Genomic DNA, 19,874 nt, shown 5'->3' on the forward strand with positions numbered 1-19,874 from the left:
CCATCATGGAGACTGTATCTTAAACTCCCTTAGACCTAATGTTAATTTTCATCTCCTTTCTAATTTTCCGTCCCTCGGCATTCTTGACCGATTGAACGGGGGATTCTATTGCGCGAGAACATGAGCGCGTGATCGATTGGGCTACCGAAAAACGTGGACCCATGGAAATACAAAGAAAATTATTATAAGCTCTAACGACTAATAATAATAAAATAATCCTTCATAAGCCCTAGTTTTTAACAGACAGATGTATAAAATCCCTAATTTATAATTTTATATTACTTAATTTTATTTTAATAAGGTTTAAATTTACCTTTCTCAGTTATATTATAGTTCCCGAATTCACAGCCGCTCCAGACTCCAGAGATTGAACAAGGGAGAAAAGGCGCCCTCAAAGCAGACTACATGGATTTCACAAGGCACTAGCGACATCTGTGTTGAGATCTAGAACTGAAGAACAAAATAAATTTTTCATGCCATCTTTTGGTAGAGAGTGAGTGTAACCTTTGTCCCCTCCCCTTTAAAAAAACCCAAAACAGACTGGAAAAGTGACATGTTGATTTGGCTGACGATATAAAAGGGTTTTCTTTTGTGTTATGATAATTAAATATTAAAGGTGAGTGATTTAAATTACTTATAATATAAACTATGAGCAGTTTACTACAATAAAATGAAAGCAATTTCTTTAAATATCTTAAAAACAACCGTATTCCCCCACGATGTTGCTTAGGCCAAGGCTTAGTAAAACCAAAACGTAGCACTTCGATATAACACGTTGATAATTCTTTTTCTACCGCGATTGTAGACCGGTATTTTAAACAATAATATTAAATATTCAATTATTATTCCCTCAGTATTGGTGCCAGTTTATCATTTTCATTATGACATATCTAACATCTTGGGAAGAGTTCTCCAAAGCAGTAGAACGCCTCTACACCAGCGATCCTATGAAGGTATGTTTATTTTGTTAGTCTCTCTTCTCTAACTTGACTTGATGAACTGTTATAATTTAGTTTCTATTTATAGGTGAGGTTTGTCATGAAGTACAGGCACAGTGATGGAAAACTAGTTCTTAAATTTACTGATAATCAAGTGGTAAATATTTAAAACTTCAGTAAATTTACCTTAACATAATTATAATGTATATTTTGAAAATTTTCAGTGTTTGCAGTATTTAACGGAACATGCCCAAGACATGAAGAAAGTTGAAAGGCTAACATCCCAGATTTTGCGTCATATGGCCTCGAGGGAAAAATAAATCTTTATTATGTTTATGTCATTGAGTAAAAATAATGAAAATTAAAACTTATTCCACTATTTCAACATTCTTATCATTTAAAAGTTGTACAAAGTGATTTTTAATAAAGCCAAAATGTAACAAGTGCTTAACTTTAAATGGATTTCACTGTGTTTAATTAATAAAAATAATTATTAATTATTTTAAGTACGGGATAAATGGCCGCCATCAACTGGATAATCCGCCCCATGTACAAAACTTGCAAAATCACTTAGAAGAAATGCTACAACATTAGCAACGTCTTCTGGTTCTAAAATTATGTCATAGAGGGCGTTAGAGTATGGATGCGCGGGAATTATAAATTTAGAGCATGGTTTAAGGGGGGCTTACGTCCGTATCTTCCTATGGGTGTCTTTTTCATTATTTCCGCGAGTATCTCTGGGTTTTCCAAATCACTCCTAACAAATTAAATATTTTAGTTCAAATGAGAAAAAAAAGGAAGTAACACAAACAACCTTTTCATTTCCGTCATAATTGGTCCAGGGCTGACGCTATTAACTCTTATCTATTGCCATTGTACGTTAAATTAATTAGGGTTTAACAGTTTACAAATTCTATATTACTCCGTGTTTTCCTAGCTCTACGGCCAAACAACGTGTAAGTTGAATTACGCTTGATTTTGTAGCGCAATAAACGAGCATATTCTGAAACAAGTCGTCGCTTAGAGACATGCCTTAAAAGAGTTATATAAAATTATACCGGAAAACCTCGATGTCCAGCGATACTGGCAAAATTAACAATAGATCCTCCAGTACCAGCTTCAATCATACCTTCAGCCACGACTTGCGAAATATTAAGATAAGATTTAAAATTAACATCGAAAGATCTGCAATATAATTTTAAGGTTAAGAATGAATAAGCAAAGCTGTTATCATAAGTTTATAAGATATGTTCCATAAGTATGACACTTGCTATACTTCGTAATGATAGAGACTTACAGCTCGAGCTAGTTCGAGAACGACAAGTGAGAATTGACTATGACTACACTCGGTTTTGAAGTCCATCTTCTTATTTAGTCTGTGCGAAGTCTTTGACGGCGCCTCACCAGAAGTCGCTTTACAAGAATCTATGACGTTTCATGATTCATCTAAGTCACTTCATGACAAGCTCTCATTAACCAGTGACAAACTTATGGAACATATCTTATGAACTTATGATGAATGCCATGTAATACCTCCCAATGTCTTCTAAGTTAATATCAAGAGCAGCTATATACTCAATTATACCAGCATTGTTTACTAACAAATCAAAATGCCCCATTTGACCAATGGCTAATCTGGTATTTTCCCAGTCAGATAAATCAATAACTTTTGTTTCAATACCGGGCAACTGGGCATAATAAAAAAAAACGGCAGAGATTATAATGTTTCAATCAAACTGAAAACCCTTTACTTCATCCTTTAAAATCTCCAAATTATCCGCTATTTTATCAACGACAACAACTTTAGCCCCGCATTCGTATAACCTTTGAACCACCGCTCTCCCAATCCCTGTAAAACCGTTATTAATTAACAAATAATTAATTTAATGTTTTAGTTAATACCTCTTCCTCCACCAGTAACCAAAGCCCTCTTTCCATCGAATCTAATGTTCATTTTTCTCCAAGAAAAGTTACTTTATAAATAAATCTTGATCAACTCAACTGAGGCGTTTTAAAGACAAAAGTTTACACTAACTTTGATAACTAAGCTATCTAAATCCGAGGAACAAACTAAACTGAACGAACTCTATAGAACCTCAAGGATATGTTCATTTGATTATATATATCGACTTTGGAATAAAGATTAAAAGAATGAATTTTTTCACATCTCTGTAGACGATAATTAAAATCTTTCCCTAAACCAGTTTATGTAGTTGTAAATGAATATTTAGTGATAGTTTACAACCTTAAGCTCCGGGGCATAAAGAGGGCGGTAGTAAACGACCAGAAGTTGCCATAGCAACGTTTAATGTTTCTTCAAATATTCCAAATCAATATTTTTCCGCGAGTAAATAAAAACGTAAAATGCCGATTTTCATTAAAAACATTGATTTTTCTCAAAACCAAAATAGTTTATTCATTAAGTTAAATATCCCGGGAGTTAGAAAGAATAATTTATCCGTTATTTCAGCCAAAAAATATATTAAAGTAATTATTATACGCGATATTTGAGTTGAAATTGGATTAATTATTATTTATATTTCAGATTAACCGAAGTCCGTATTTATGGGAAGCATTCCTACGTCACGAAATAAAACCTGATACCGTTGATATATTAATCACCGAAAATACTCTAAAAATGACAGTAGAAAAGGAAGATGAAATTGAATGGGAAACATTATTTGATGAAAATAGTAAGAATTTAAATGTTTAATCCAAAAAATACAATAAATTATTTGGCCTAATCATTTGGCTTTTCCCGCCATTACGGGGTCAATTCAAGATGAGAAAAGTAGGCCTAAATTTTAGGCTTAAAATTTAAAATATCGTTTCTCGTTTTCCCTAAGGTAACTTAAAGGAATATCAAAATGAAATGCGGCAAAAAGCGCTGGAAGAAATCGCGAATCTCTATCAAAACCATCATCTCAAAAAAGTTGAGAAAAAAATGGAGATTAAAAATTATTTAACCGAGGAAATAATTAAGGTAGATAAAAATTTCTCTTGACATCTCTTTCGATCGTAAGATTACTGAATCCGATGGCAATTTTTTAGAAAGAAGAAAATCACCGAGTCGAAGTCGAAAACGCGAAAAGGGCAGTACGAAAGAAATTAGACAACGAATTGGAGGGAAGATTTAAAAGGGAAGATGGCCAAGTGGAAAAGACCTTCAAGATCAAAGAAAAGTTCATCCCTGAACCCAGAATCCCGGGAAAGATCACCGTTAAATTTACTCCCAGACCATTTCCTACCCCAGTCAGAGAATCTCAATCCCAAATTGAACAGAAGTTTCTAATGGGTGACCCTGCACGCTCGAATAATTAATGTTACAAATATATTCATAAATAAAATTTTACTATCACAATTTCCGAAAAAAAAGAAAAGAAGCTCAAAATCTGTAGTGAAGTGTTTTTCATAAATTATGCGGAATTTTATTTAACGGTTCCGTGAAATTTGGTCGGTGAAAACCAGGCTTAAGATTGAATTTTCCTAATGCATTTGGTTGTCTATAGTAACAACCGTATCTCTGAGTTAAAATCTCGGCAAAACTAAACAGAGTCCGTTATCCTAAACCACCTCGAACAGATATAAAGAAGGAGTATCCAATTTCGTCTTATCTAAACTCAAGAAATGATCGAAAACTAGCACCAAATACCCTTAAGCTATTTAGTCTATTTATTAAATAAAATGGCTTCAATTCAAACCGATATTAAATCGTGGCTAGAAGAAAATGAAAACTTTTTTCAACCTCCAACTTGCGTCAAACATTTGTAAGTTTTAAATAATTAAATCCAATCATTAATTAAACTAACTAACTAAATAATTAATTTAAAGACACGAAAGTCAACTGAAAGTTTTTTTCGTCGGAGGACCAAATAAAAGGAAAGATTTTCATATCGAAGCCGGAGAAGAGGTAAGGTCTTTAACTAAAATATATGATAAATAAGAACTACTTAATAATCTAAAATTAGGTTTTGTGACGTTTATATCTAATCAATAGTAAAACTTAAGTCTCAGAAATTTCTAAAGATGGCAATAGGGGTTCTATGATATAGAGGAACACCTATTCACTAATCATTATAAATTTTATCGCGCGCGGAATTTCAAATGCGAGTCATGTAACACATGATATTACAAATTAAGTAAGAGCGCGCGAAATTTTCAAATTCAAACAAGGCTTAACGAATCGCGTTATCACAATGGTCTTTCTTACTGAAAACTATTTGTCCTAACAGTTTTTCTTCATGCTCAAAGGCGATATGTGTTTGACAGTCTTGGAGAAAGAGGTTTTTCGAGATATAATCATAAAGGAGGGAGAAGTAAGGTTGAAAGATTACAAACACGACCTTATGGAAGGACAAATAAATATTTGTAACAACGTATCCTAGGTGTTTTTGTTACCCGCTAGAATTCCGCATTCACCGCAAAGGAAACCTAACACGATTGGAATGGTTATTGAAAGACGGAGGACTGATAACGAATTAGACTGTCTTAGGTCAGAAATATCAGATACTAACAAAGACAAATTACAACTAGCAGAAAGCGAGGCAATTACTTTCTGTTAGTTATATTTACCTTTGTTATACAGGTGGTTTCTGATAAGTCTGCCATAATTTAAGGGGGATGTTCTTTGGGCGATTTTGAATCGAAAATGTAACTTCTATGAAATTTTGCCCTAAGGAACACTGTTTTCGACTTAAGATTTGAGTATTTTAAGAATGATCCCCTTAAATTTAATTGGGAAACTGAAAGACAATGCTAATTTAATTAAGGGACCATCCCTAAAACACTCGAATCATAACTCGAAAACGGTGGCCCGGACTGAAAATCGCCCAAAGAAAATCCCCCTTAATTTATACCACACTTATCACAAACACCCTGTATACTCGAGTGTTAAAAGGGGTATAAATTTACAAAAATAAGATATTTCGTTACAAATTCTTCGCCTAGATTTAATATTGTCTCTTACTAATGAATAATTAAATTTAGGAAAACAATATTTTCCAAAGCAAGTTCTTTAGAAAATCACAGACAAAAGAGAGAGAAAATCTAATTTCACCTAATCTAATATATTTATAAACATTATGCAGATACTTCGTCGACAATTCTAAAGAGGTTTTGTACGAAACTTGGTTTAACTGGGAAAAAAATTCGTCTAAATTAGGCGAATACATCGAGGAATTTTTCAACTCGGAACAATTCAAGACGGGAAACCCCAAATCAGGTTAGTTCAGAATTACAAGCTTCAATATGTCGATGAAAAAAAATTGTTTCCCATATTCGCATAATCTTATTTTCCATTTAATCCAATTTTTAGACTTGGATATAAAAAATAGGGAAATAGTAGGGAGGCTTAATTTTGTGAGACGTTAACAAACGAACTCCACCACGTATATTTCATTTCACCTCGACTCTTCAATGTTGTACCTTATAATAGACTAATAGGCCTTTTCTACTAACGATTCGCGCTAGTTCAACTGTACAACAACACTCACTAATAACCTAGTATTGATTAAGGTGTTCACGTGGTTTATCAAAATAGTCTAAAAGAAACAAACGAGAACAAACTGAATCCGCATTTCGAGACATGCCCTATCAAACGTGCGCTAAATTCCCGTCTTAGATATTTTCCCGCGCTTTCTACATAAACCCAAAGCTCTTGTAGCCTCGTTTTCGATTCAGTATAATTTACTACTACCAGAAGTGAGATGAGACTAGAAGTGAAGGGCTCTAGCATTGATAGTAGATCCTGGCACTAGTGAACAAATTTGAGGATTTTATGCCGCTTCCCACGTGCTAAAACTAGAGAGAAAAAAATTGGTCGAGTTCCAAATACATTTCCTACCCCCTTCCCCTCAACCTAAAGCCGCGAAACACGGACGCGGCTCCTTGAATCTAGTTCGGCCGTCTACCACCGCGAGCGTCTCACGTTTTGGAGGGAAAATTCAGAAACCGCTACCAGAGGGCCAACCGTTCTTGTGTTATCAAGAATATTCACTTTCGCCGAGTGAAGAATTTGGTTAGCTCAGTACTTCTGGTCTCATCTCACTTCTGCTACTACTTACTCCGACTCCGGGATTGGATGGAGAAAGAAGCTGAAGATCATAGCAAATCTCGCGCGCGGGCCGAACAAGTAGTTTTCTTACTGAATTATTAAAAAAAAGCCAAATAAAGCCGCCAGTTGGGACAACGAAACTAGGGGGTGCTCGAAGCTACGTCATCAATCAACGTCACCAGCCTTGACTCTACTTTTTTTCCCGCCTTTTTTTGGACTGCAGGCTGTACATAAACATTCGATAGTGGGCTAGCTGTATTCGTTCTCTAAGAATATTTATAGCCCGACAGAGTATTGCTTGCTTTTTGGGGGTAGGAGGGGTAGTATGGCCCGCGAACCTTAATCCGTCTCTATTAGGCTATTTTAGCTTTGCTTCAGACCTTTGTCTAGCAATATAAGGCAATAAAATAACCTCCCAAACAATCTAGAATGATTTTTCCTTCAGAAATAACGAATGACACACCGCAAGGACCCCTAATAAGTATTTAGACGTGTCCTAAACTGGTTTCTGTAATTAATTCACTCGCAGGTTCCATTTTGCAAACAAGCCCTCTTCAAGTGGACCATTCGAAAGCCTTAGGGTCACCAATAAAATTAGATTCCTTCATAAATGCTAGTAAAAATATATTGGATCAGGATAGTGGTACGGAGTTGAATCTCTACGGAGAGACTTACAAAACTAAAATTCAGTTGCTAGGCAACGGAGAACATCACGGATGCTCGGAGGATTTAGAAACGTACTTACTGCAAATGGTAAAAGTTAGAACTTAACGTCCCATAAGTACTTGGCCTACATTTTTAAATGGAATCAAATATTTAAGAGACGTTTTATTTTATATTATTTAACTGCAGGATGGTTATTGCGAAGTAAAAGATGAAAAATCGGAATTTCGACTAGAGGTTTTGCACTCTCTTTTAGTGCCAGCAGGTGAAAGGTTTGTTCTGAATTATAAATATTGAAATTGCAACAAATTACGGCTTAAGGGTTGACATTTTGATAATTTACTTTGCATCCAAACCAAACAGAGCTAAACAAAATTAAATTAACGTACACCCATTTACCTTTAAAGTCGTTTGGTTTAAAAAAACACAAAAAAAATTCTCATCTTAAAAATTAAAGTCACATACGATTCCCCAAAGGTCAAGTCAAGAGTCGAGTTCAATGGACCGCAAAAAGGCGTCCCAAGTTACTTCCAAAACCAAACCGAGCTGTCCAATCTTCACCCACCCAACTTTAAAATCTCCCAAGTCCAAAATTGTCTAGGCCAAGTTGAGGGCTCCCCTTTTTTTCCCTTCTTACCACAAAACGTATTTACCCTCTTTAAACTTCGTTCAAGGCAAGAACCCGTACGACATTTTAGCTATGGAACTGACAGGTAAGGTTAGCAAACGCTTCATTACGCGCCATTTTTTTTCCCGCACTTTTTTCTTTATCAAAAACGCTTCAAGAAGGAAGATTCTATGTAGTTGCGTGCCTATAGCATCTTTTCATCCAAACAGAAATATATTAGTAGGAAATATTGGCGTATAAAAATATATAAAGCGTTTTTGATTCTTTATTAGAACCTGTGTGTTCGTACGCTTCCTGATTTTGAATACTTTGCGTTTAATTTATTTCTGACGCCATACAAGCCCTTCTTTCACCTTACATCTCGGTTCGCGTCAGAAAACATACTATCATGGTAGTTTTTATGAAAGATGTAAAAAGCGACGCGGCCCGTTTTAAAAATGGCGCGAAACGTTTTAGCACACGCTTGAAAGTGGACTTTTCTTTGTTACTCTCAATTAAAGTGACAAGCCGAGGGACCCCAACTCCACCCAAACACAAACTACTCTAACGAAGGCTTAAAAAAATACCGTATCTTTAAAGCTGTCTGCTTATACCCAATTTAACTTTGTTTCAATACGAAAACTCGTTTGGTTCAAAAGATCTCTAACTCGATTTGACAATCGTAAGTGACGTAGTAAATAGTTTTCTTTGACAGATACAATCGGGGATTAAATTAGGCTTAGCTTTTTAAACTTCTTAAGCCTAAATTTTTGACGTTTAAAGAAATATTTAATCTATACATTTTCAGTTGGAGTATAACCAACGCGAAAGGCGGTATAACTCTTAAAGTGATTCAAAATCAATAAAATAAACTGAAAACGAGACAAAGCATTTATTTCTTCCGATATATAATAAAATAATCAATGATATTTCGTGAGTTGTTAACTCTTTATTTTTGTCTTTCGCTAAGCCTACCTAATACGAGATCAAAATAGCGAAACGAAAGAGAGGTCAAAAGAGCGATACATTTTTACTCCCTTAATAATTAAAGGCTTTGGGTTTTAGCGATTTTTATTTCTTCCGCATTTCTTATTGGGCCATTAGCGCACGATTGCCGATTGCAGTCAGCGAGCGCGCGCGTGTACACCACGTTTTCTCTCAACAAGATGATGATCGATTGCTAATTTTTTCTTAGCGTTTTTTTATATCATGGTAATTGGGAATATAATAAATCAAGAATATTAAGGATTTAGTAATATTAAAAGCTACGTGTGTAACTGTGTCTCAACTACCTCTTTCTAGCTAGCTTTTTCGAGCTTGCAGTGAAGGAGGTATACGGACAGGCCACAAACCAACAAACACTCATTCCGTTCCATAAGCTACTCGTGGATATAAATATAACCCGTGCACTTGCAGCTAAAAATGAAGAGTAAGAAAATGACCCGCGATTTCTGAGTCTGTACCACAGAATTCACAAGAATTGAAAAGGAGACTTATTGCTCTAAAATGTATTTGTGGCTGTAATACAACATGATTTTTATACTTCAGTTCTATAACAGATTCGGGAAATTCCTGTGCTTTTCTGATAGCTAGCTCTATACTTCTTCCATTTCCAAATCCATTAAATAATGCTCAAAAAATGATCCATTGGGTCAAAACATTGTTACTCCGATACTGTAGGTGATTTGGGGAAATCCCTTACGGGTTGCCTGGAGCTATTTATGTTAATACCTGTAGACCTAGAGATATAGTTTATGTTCAGCACCTTTTGGCATTAAGACATTATAATCAATGAGTTTGGCGCCTTAATGACGTCGAGAGCAAGCTGGTATCTGGGTTTTCGCTAAATAGACATTAGAGGATGGAGAGAAACCACGGGTCTGGCTAACAGTCTAAGTACTAGTTCTGTAGCGCTCGTCGAATATCTCGAATTACCATAAATTAGAAAAGGCGGCCGGCTTTTCGCGCCAACTCTCCCTGCTATAGCTAGTCTGGGGCGAGAGGCAAAAGGCTTAAAACGACTACCCATAAAGCTAGATTCCCACTTGACCGAAAAAAACCGACGGAAATCACACAGCCAACGGTAGAAATTTTAACTTACGCCGGCGTCCGGCGGTAGACCGTTCACACTACGACTGAATTTTCAGTTTGGCGGTAGATCTTTTTGGGTCACGTGACAAATTGGAGTTGTTTCTACAGCATCTATTTCACACTCTTAATTGGTATCTTTGTCCCCTTGTCGCTTAGATCGTACAAGAAGGGATATTTTCTAACCTCCTCAGTAAAGTCTTCCTTATTAACATCTTATCTCTTTTTACTTCCGTTAATTTAATTTTTCTTTCATGGTGGTATGTTTCCGATAAGCCTTGGTCAACCACAAAAAATGGCGGCTATCAGTCGATCTCGCGTATGCCTGCGCTCTTGAAATTTATGACGTTTTCATTGGGATAATTTCATTGGCTGAAACCCCGGCGTAACGCCGAACACGACCGAAAAAATAGAACACAACTTACGCCCGACTGAACGGAAATTCCGTCGGGCTCGGCGTAAAGATTTTTCGGTCGAACCCCTTTCTGCCGGGTTTCCGTCGTGTTTTCCGTCGAGTGGGAATCTAGCTTTAGACTAATTAAGGGGTTATCCTTGAACGCGGGACCTCTTAACAGTTGCAAAAGTGAACGATATACATTCAACCATAAGTTAAATAATAATACAATAAGTTTACTACGCTCTGGATATGTCAATAACTGGAGCACGATAACTGGGTGCGAGACATTTGGGTGGCAATGAAACCGACAGAGCGTCAATTGTGTGAATAGAAATTTTATTAACTGACCATAAAATTTCTATGGTCAAAATTTTATGTTCTGTGATGTCGGGTCAGTCCAGGTCAAGTTACACCCAGTTTTCGTAGACCCGTTGATAACAGTCCCGTATAGCTCTAGCCAAAATTTCGAGTTGTACCTAATTCTTAGGGCGCTTTCAGATCTTTCAGTTCGACATGGAACCATTTTTTTAATAACTTATAGCCTTTTAATGAACATACGATTAAACAGTGACATAGTATCATAAAAGGACCGCGAAAGTTCCCACCAAGAGCTTGAACAATTAAATGTTTTAGTTTTAGGCCTAGTAATCTCGGAAATAATTTGATTAATATGGCTAAATGTTAAGAGTTAAATACTTGACCGAGACTCGCCTTAAAATAGTATAAATTTAGAGTATTTAAATTTTTAAAGGGCATACTTTTTTGACTCTATTTATGGACAAGAAAAAGGGTAAAAGTTACGTTAGAGTTCTTCCTCAAAACTTCCACGAGCAGTTCATTTATCTAAGGTTAGTGTAGGTATTTTTTATTTGACACTTTTAGGGAACCTTAAAAAATACGAGGGGCCAGACTGAATAAAAATAAAATATAGAAGAAATGGCAGGGGTTTTTTTTTCCTTTGCATGTTGTTAGCATATTTTCGTTAGAGCGCTAGTCACAGCAGCCGCCATGAAGGGGGCAAGTGGAGTGGTTATAGAGGACTTTTTCTACCTCATTGCATATTTAAATTAAGTTCGCGGTTTCTCTAGACACGTGTCAAGAGCCAATCGACTATCGAGAGAAGAGACTTGACTCAAAAACCCTCGGTTTCCTCACTTACCAAGGCTCGAAACTGCACGCGCAGAAACAGCTAGGGAAAATATAAACAAGACACGCGGGGTTGTGTTTATGGGGGCTCTAGATGGTTCCACATAATTTTAAATATCGTATGATATATTTTATCAGTTCAAGGCAGACTAAGTTCTTTTTACTTGGCATGATTTGAGCCATATTTTTTGTAAAAGTTTCCTGAACAAAGTTTAGAGGAAATTACACTTTTGTTTCAGACAAATTTCCAAAAAAACGAGAGAGCACACAATCAAAGGTTTATTTCACTTTAATATCAACTATGACCCTTTTTCGCATCCCCGATAGTATTTATAAGATTCATAGTATTTGTAATTTTTAAGAAAACATTACTAACTACCGTTTTCGAGATTTAAAGCAAATCTCATCTGTGGTTTAGTTTAATCGGATGCCACTAGATGCTCCCACAATCGAGGGATGGAGTTGACTGGGCCTCTGAGCTTAGCAGAAGTCTGGGAAATAGCACACTTCCTCTGGTCCAAAACCAGTTTATTAATTGCTTGAACTAGTTTTTTAATTCAAGAAGTGGGGGTTACTGGTCCTCGGGACCAGTTTATTAATTGCAAATCTATAGGAGAACAAAGGCTGGGACCAGTCCAGAGACCAGTTTATTATTTCAGACACTAGGGGGTTACTGGTCCAAAGGAATAGTTTAAAAAATATTCTTATTTCCCAGACTGCTTAGCAGGGGCTAGTATAGCTCTGGCTTCATGGACCGGTTCTGATTGGCTCCTGAATTTGGCAAGGTAAAATTTGTGTGTAGAAGTTCAGCCATAATGTTAGGGGTGCCACAGTTGCTTTACGGTTCATACATGGTTTAACCGCGCAATATTCTCAAGTTGTCCCTAAAAGACGGGACTAAATGACTTCGTAACACCAAATTTAAATATAATTTGTTTCAGTAAGAGAGAGCAGCGGGGTTTGTATATTTACAAATTTAACCGCAGTTAGATCTTTCTTCGCGGCTTTTATATCAAGATTGATCACCTAAAAATAAGCTACCTTTCAAGTTGAAGTTTCCAAGCCCGTCGTCTAGCTAACAACTTAGTAAAATTCCTATAGCTTTAGCAAACCTTTTTTCGTTGTATTATGTAGCTGATATCGAGTTAGACCTAACCCTATAACTCATCCTTATTTTTTAATGGACTAACGAATTTACAACTACCAAATTACTAATTAAGCAATACAAATATAAAATAATATGTGTAGCAGACGATTTGTCACGAGTATCTACCAAAAACTAGGTTAAGCCTTTGCCCAAACCTACAGTAGACTATTCCGAATATGTAGTTCATCAATTATGTATTAATTCACCCATAAAAAGTAGGCCAAATTTGCGTAGTGGACCATAAAAAACATACTGTATAACTATGCTAAGCCTTGGTCCACCTATTACTTTGGACTACGAAAGAAATTATACTAAACCTAGACATACATTTGAGGTTAAGCTTAAAACACGTTCTCAGACGCTTAAGGTTAGAAAAACGCGGCTTTCTTTCCACTCTCGAAGGACTTTTAAGACGGAATAATTATGCCGCGCAACGCCTCTAAAACATTAGACCTACTTTATCTGCCCACACCGGAAATAAAAAAATACTAAACTTAGGCCTATCTTAGCTAAAAACAAAATAAGAAAAAAAAAAAGTAGAGAAGAAGATGGGAGGAAGAAATTCAAACTTGCAAAATCCTTTTTAGGAAGAAAACGGAGCAAGGGCGGGGGCGGGAGGGGGGAGTGAAACTAACTCTACCCTCCCCAACTCTCGAACAAAGCGACATCAGAATTTCAAATAAGACCCGATTTAATGGCAGATTTATACCATTTCTTTTCTACCCCCTCCCCATAGTGTAACCCCCCCCCCCCCCCATACCAAAAACCCCTTGCGTAAGAGGCAGATAGTGGAGAGTTAAAAGTAACAAGTTGATAAAGATACTTTTAAAAACCCCTCTGAATGTTTATTTGGGCCAAAAACTTCAGTATATTAAGACAAATCACCCCTGATACTCGGTGTAATTAGCTATAATGTTTCATTTAACTATTATTTTTATTAAATAAATCAAATAAAACGGTACTGAAATAGAAGCGTTCTATTATGACGTAGCTGTAGAATCAAGCAATCAGAGACAGAGCTCTGGAAACGAAAGGAATACTTAAAAGGCATTAACATTATCAGAGAAATGGACGTACAAAGGCAGCGACTTCTATTCCAGTACCAGTTTCTCTGATGAAAAATTAAATTTTAGGATAAATCAAATAAGAAATACTAAAAACCTAAAAATTCTTAAAAACTTAAAAATCAAAAAGACCAGAAAGAAAAAAAAAGAACGTTTTGCTCAAAAGATTCTCGCTTTTAGTAGAAAACGAGGGCCCGTTTTCAGGAAGCTGGCGAAAAACCGTAGAGGATAGAAGTAGGCAAGGCTTAATGCTACCATGAACGCCAATAAAACGGGGGAGAGGCTGGGAAAATATGCTAAATATGACCATTCGAGGCCGCCCTTCGCCTATCCTACAAAAAAGCTGCCCAGTCCCAAAAGATGGAATAGGATAAAACGAACTAAAAGACTGTAAAAAGATACCAGAAGATATCGCACGCGCCCCACTTTTTTCATCCTAAAAGCCGATTATAGTTTTAATCTTCAAGAAGTCATTTTCAGATATTAAACCAATTGGGTCGCAAAAGTTAAAAGCCCTTTTCGAGTTCTTCCAATGGAATGTTTTTTTATAACGAGTTTTAACACTTAAATATTAACTCTCTTAAAGGTCACGAGATTCGCGTTAAGTGCAAATGATAGCGAGAGGGAAAAAAATTAAACTTACACGCAGCTTCTGCAGGATCCATTTGGTTTTTTCTCAAATTTTCCAGTAATTAATTTTTCTGAATTCTGTTAGGAAATATAAAAAGGGTTTAATTAGTATTTAATTGGTTGTTAAGTATATTAATTTTTAAAGGGATAGTAAAGCAGTTTCCGGAAATAGTGTAATTACAAAACAAATCATAGAAAAGGGTTTTATTAAATATCTGTCAAAAGTCCCGAACATAAAGTATTATCCTATACTATTCCTTTAATTTTAACCCGAAAGGGGTCAGAAATAAGCTGACAATTGCCTTATAAAGCTCGCGTTAAACAAAAATAAAAATTATAGAAATTATTTTTCCTCAAACAAATAGTGTTGTTATCTTAGATACGCGTGTCATTACTCCGTATATACAAGACACAAAGAGAGAAAATTGACGCTACATTTAACAACAAAACGTAAACTTAACGCGTTTAGTAATTTTATCATTCAAACCTCTTTCCAGCGCAACAAAATACCAAGAATATGTTAGCTAGCTGGATCTTGGATTTAATTTTGCGTTAGAAGTTAGCGAGAATTGGAAAAGCAGAAACTGATAAGAATACGGGGGGGGCAGGGGCACGAAGAGAGAGAGAGAGAGGGGGGAGAGACATATTTGCTAAGCCTTGGTGGAATTAACTTGATAGGATAAAAGCTCCGCATTGGATCCGAGTTTCATTTTTCACGAGGAAACTTCTTCGCTAAGCCTAAAATGAAACTTTTTCAAATTAGGCCTAATAAACAAAAAGATATCACGTTTCCACAGGAAAGGATTAAATTCCAGAGGACCAGACTTTTAAAAACAGTTCTGTTTGTGCTGATCTGAGTTTCATATTACACTTCATTGCTAAGCCTAAATTGAAACTTTTTCAAATTAGGCCTAACAAGTAACAAACAAAAAGCGCTCGTGTTTCCACAGGAGAGGATTAAACTAAACCGTTCTCGAACACAGATAAGCTATTGTTTTCCCGTCTTGTAAAGTTCTCGACAGTCCCAGAGTATTTTACTCCAAGGAAAGGTTCGAGTCTCTGATTGTGAAAACGCTTCGACGGGCAGAAAGTTGGGGTGTTAGATGGTAGAGTTAGGGGGTACTCATTCTGAAAAGCAAAACCGCCTTATTTTGAAACGCAAAACAGTGAATAATGAGGGCCATAAATCTGAGAAGCGGGAGAGAAAAGTAGCTCATTAATTCCGAAGCGTTCGTTCGTTGGGGTTCAGCATCGAGACTGAATCTCCTGACTCATTGGCTAAAGCTCTTTCCTCTAATAATCCCATTGTTTGAAAAATTTCTATCCCATCCTCATCCTTTACTCTTTTGCCTTCGATAAGTTCAGTCGTTAACCTACATTAAAAATGAAAGCGGGAAGGGAAAAAAATAGAAGAAACATTCTTTTCCTTGACCCTTCCATACCCCTAATATATACTTAGGCCTTGGCCGGGTTAAAAGAATGTTCTGATAAAGGAACGTAACATTTTCCCAGATATTCTAACTGTATAGCCAAAGATGGGTCCAGGGTCCACGCATAATGATCTTAAGCCTCAATTTCTGAATTAGGCTTAAAAAATTCAAATGGTAATCATTATCATCCCACACATTAAAATTAGACTTAGAAATGACTCAACTAAGCCTTGGTCTTTATGGCCTTAAATACATTGAGAGACCGAAGTATTGGCTATACGAAGAAACGGTACGTAAATAAACTCCCTAGCGCGCCTGGGAGTGAAGGAAATTCGAAGTAAAATTAATCTTGAAGGCAGGGCCAGGAAGAAACGTTCGGCAACTGTAGGCAATCGGTCCGATAAAACTTTTAAAAGGGTTCTCGCCACATGGCCGGGGAGAAATAGTAAGCAGGTACTACCCTATAGCTATCTTAAAAAATATTATGATATTTTCGCGTTTTTCAGATAAAGAGAAGATTTATTGCTTCTAGAAAATCGAAAGAAGATTAGGAATTTCCGGCTATATACACAAATACATTTTTTCTAAAAAGGGCATAACCCTATAAATTAAAACATTCGTTAAGCCTACTCCAATTATGAATTTCGCGCTTTCTTAGCTGTTTCCAGACGTAATGTCACGTGATTAACGAATACGGTTGATCTGTGGTGAAGAAAAACATACATTTATGTGGACTTATGATATTAGATACTAATTTTAATCTTAATTAATATATTTAACCAATAATTCTCAAAATATTTCTTTAAACAAATTTTCAAGAAAAAGTCACCATATAGGGGCAAAGCTACCCGTGTTATTCCTACCTGCCCCTGTAAATCGTTACACCGCATTACACCAGTGTATGTATATATTAAAGAAAAACTTAGTTTAAGTCGAAACTATTTGATATAATTGCAATTCTTCTTTGGAAATACGTCCAAACAAAGGAATTTTTCACGCGGATAAGTTGTATAAGGGAAAAACATCGCCCGCAATTAATTTGGAAACAAGGAAGTCTAAGAAATAGAAAAGTTTTCTTCTTCCCAGGAACTCGACAAAGTAGAAACAGCGTCCAATCAAAAGCCATAGACAGAGTGGAAAAGATCAAACCAATCATTCAATCTCAATACTGACGACGCAAAAAACAGGTGTACTAAAATATAGACCTACGAAACTGATATGATTTTGTTTATTTCTAATTTAGTTCAGATAGATTTTTTTTCCAATCGGCATTTAGCATTACGGTGATTTCTAGACAAACAAGTGTTAGTCTGACCTTTTCCGCACTGTATACATCCTTATAACCAATAGTAGCGTCTTCTCTTACAAGGGTTTCGTTCGCATCTAACTGACCAATAACCAATTAACTCACCAAATAAAATTAACGTATTTAAAAAATAATTAAATTCGGTTTTCGAAATAATAAATATAGTTTCTATTTTCTTAAAAATCCACGATCATAAATAAAAGCAACCACGTTAAAGGGGCCAACCATAACGATGCTAAAAAAAGGAAAGGAAAAAACACAGAGAAGAAGAAAGGAATCTTGGGTAATCATTTGACCTATAAAATGCGTAATCGATACGGTTCTGGTGACAATCGTATTTGAACAAACCACGAATCGAGATACAAATCACGCTCCCGAGTAGAAAAGTGCAGAGAGAAAGATATAGAAGCTCCTTCTATATGGGGAAAGGGGAAGAGGGGGTGTCATGGTGTTATAGTAGAAGAAAACGACCACAAGACACCTAGTGAGAAAACGTGGTAACTAACCAAACTCAAGATTGGTCGAAAACGAATAAGTTTAATTACAGAAACAAATAGTCATTGTTGAATGAGGAATTAATTTATTCATAAGAAGGAATGAATAAATGTTTACCTCAGCTTCAACCCTTAACGCGAAGAGGATTTTTTTTTTAAATCACGTTTTGGTGGCGATGCTGAAGGGGTAATGAAAAATGCGTATATCAAGTTTGCCTCAGTTACGCATGGCATTAAACAATTTTTCAAGAAAAAGCCAGCATATAGGGGCAAACCTCTCCGTGCCCCTGTAAATCGTTACCCCGCATTACACGAAACCCCCGTTTCGTTTTGTAATATTTATTCTTGCTTTTTTAAAATAAATGAATTCCTAAGGAGAAGGATTTTTTACTTTCGAACCGGATATGAAGTTGCCTTACTTGCCGCGTACGAAGCTACTAATACTGTCACAATTGAAATGGAAGAAAGAGGGTTTTATTTAATCCTATACACTATTAAAAATTAAAGAAAAAGAGTTAGGCCTAAGTTAGGATCGAAGCGATTATCAAAATATGTTTCTCATATAGTTGCCACATTCTTCCAGTTAAGAGTTAGTGAGAGGTAGAAGATGCGAAGGAACTAACGGGCAGAATCGTCACGTCCTACGACCCGAGATTACTTTCATCTTTCCCCATTTTTTTCCGTTTCCTTCCGCCTCTATTGCCTCCCCTTTCCCGCCTTAAGTTAGGCCTTGGCTACGAGGGCAAATCCTCCCTATCCATCTCGGCTCGGGCTAGGCACGTTTCTCGCAGCTTCACTCTTTCCACCAGATTAAGTCTCATCTCGCAAAGTCCCGGATGCGGCGAGATTAAAACGAGCTTTCCCAAGAGAGACGCTTTGAGCGAGCGGGCTAGACGCGCGGGCTACGATGAAAAAGTTGCGGCTCCCGGTATACTACGGAATCATACCTGGCATCACGCTTATAACCAACCCACGATGCACGCACCCGGGAAAAACTAACTTTTACCTACACGAAGTAGAGTACACACTCCTTGGAGAATCGCGAAATAAACCGCCAAAACTTGAGAGGGGATATTACCCATAACCAACCCGCTTTGATCCTACGAGTAATTCTAGAGAAATATAAGACCCTTTTTAAACTTAGTCATTCATTCACTCATCTTTTTAAAAGAGGAGAGGATTTTTCAATGGTTTTTAGAACCGCGGTGTACCTACTTACGCGTATGAAGCATCCTTGAAAATTTTGCGAAATAATTAGTAAAATATCTTTGACTTTCTGGTTGGTTAGATTAAGTGGTTGTTAAAATGGTAAAAAATGGGGAGAGTAACGTACCTTGAGAAACGAGATATTGCCGAATTTCTAAAACATGGTCTTAACGTCTAATATTAATGCTCAAAAGAGCGCAATTCAAGAACAATTTATTATCAATTTCTTTACATTTATACGATAGCTACCATAATAAACTAGACATTTATGGTAAGTTCTACAACGTTGGTCAATTAAAGCACAAATATTTCACTCTTAACTCTTGGCTTAGGCCTAACTGGTTTTTTTCTTCTCTCTGAGAGGAATCAAGCCTATAGCTACGCTAAACGAAGGTATACTGGCGATGAGTTAAGCCTTGTTTCTTTCACGAAGAAATTCGTACGGTAGAGGAAACAGCAGTGACAGTCTACGGATGAAGAACGTACGTATACCCCCCCCCCCCAAATCCAGTACGGGAGAAAGAGAAGAAAAAAAAATCTCGGAAAAAAATCTGGAAGGAAAGATGGACGTTGTACGGAATCCAGAGAGGAAGGGGCTCATTCATTCATTAATTTGGGACGGCCCGTCAAGCAGAAGCTCCCGTCTAAAAGACAGGAAACAATTTTTTCTTCCGCTTTTTTTTTATACGATTCATCCGTGGTGGTT

The 19,874-nt window shown here is 36.4% G+C and overlaps 4 protein-coding genes across 4 annotated transcripts; 3 read left to right on the forward strand and 1 right to left on the reverse strand.

The window, feature by feature from the left end:
- The first annotated feature begins 461 nt into the window (after nt 1-461).
- Nucleotides 462-1,396, forward strand: Srp9 (signal recognition particle 9). Its single transcript, XM_089852736.1, has 4 exons — nt 462-616; nt 855-953; nt 1,027-1,095; nt 1,163-1,396. The coding sequence occupies exons 2-4, from the start codon at nt 882-884 to the stop codon at nt 1,256-1,258; spliced, it is 237 nt and encodes a 78-aa protein (XP_089708862.1). The 5' UTR covers nt 462-616; nt 855-881; the 3' UTR covers nt 1,259-1,396.
- LOC149623277 (L-xylulose reductase-like) lies at nt 1,343-2,994 on the reverse strand. The gene is made up of 8 exons (XM_089852729.1): nt 2,841-2,994; nt 2,690-2,787; nt 2,472-2,626; nt 1,997-2,123; nt 1,861-1,941; nt 1,753-1,802; nt 1,628-1,695; nt 1,343-1,547 (listed from the first exon to the last, which is right to left on the reverse strand). The coding sequence occupies exons 1-8, from the start codon at nt 2,890-2,892 to the stop codon at nt 1,441-1,443; spliced, it is 738 nt and encodes a 245-aa protein (XP_089708855.1). The 5' UTR covers nt 2,893-2,994; the 3' UTR covers nt 1,343-1,440.
- Nucleotides 2,995-3,800: 806 nt separating this feature from the next.
- On the forward strand, nt 3,801-4,332 carry LOC149623278 (uncharacterized). The gene is made up of 2 exons (XM_089852735.1): nt 3,801-3,921; nt 3,990-4,332. The coding sequence occupies exons 1-2, from the start codon at nt 3,811-3,813 to the stop codon at nt 4,257-4,259; spliced, it is 381 nt and encodes a 126-aa protein (XP_089708861.1). The 5' UTR covers nt 3,801-3,810; the 3' UTR covers nt 4,260-4,332.
- Nucleotides 4,333-4,509: 177 nt separating this feature from the next.
- LOC149623279 (3-hydroxyanthranilate 3,4-dioxygenase-like) lies at nt 4,510-9,176 on the forward strand. Its single transcript, XM_089852728.1, has 8 exons — nt 4,510-4,705; nt 4,770-4,848; nt 5,171-5,254; nt 5,324-5,430; nt 6,026-6,159; nt 7,520-7,743; nt 7,843-7,925; nt 9,069-9,176. The coding sequence occupies exons 1-8, from the start codon at nt 4,623-4,625 to the stop codon at nt 9,124-9,126; spliced, it is 852 nt and encodes a 283-aa protein (XP_089708854.1). The 5' UTR covers nt 4,510-4,622; the 3' UTR covers nt 9,127-9,176.
- Nucleotides 9,177-19,874: the final 10,698 nt, after the last annotated feature.

Source organism: Phalangium opilio, unplaced genomic scaffold, assembly GCF_054372755.1.
Source record: "Phalangium opilio isolate 3A_F unplaced genomic scaffold, DU_Popi_V2 ptg000113l_1, whole genome shotgun sequence".
Taxonomy (NCBI): Eukaryota; Metazoa; Arthropoda; class Arachnida; order Opiliones; family Phalangiidae; genus Phalangium; species Phalangium opilio.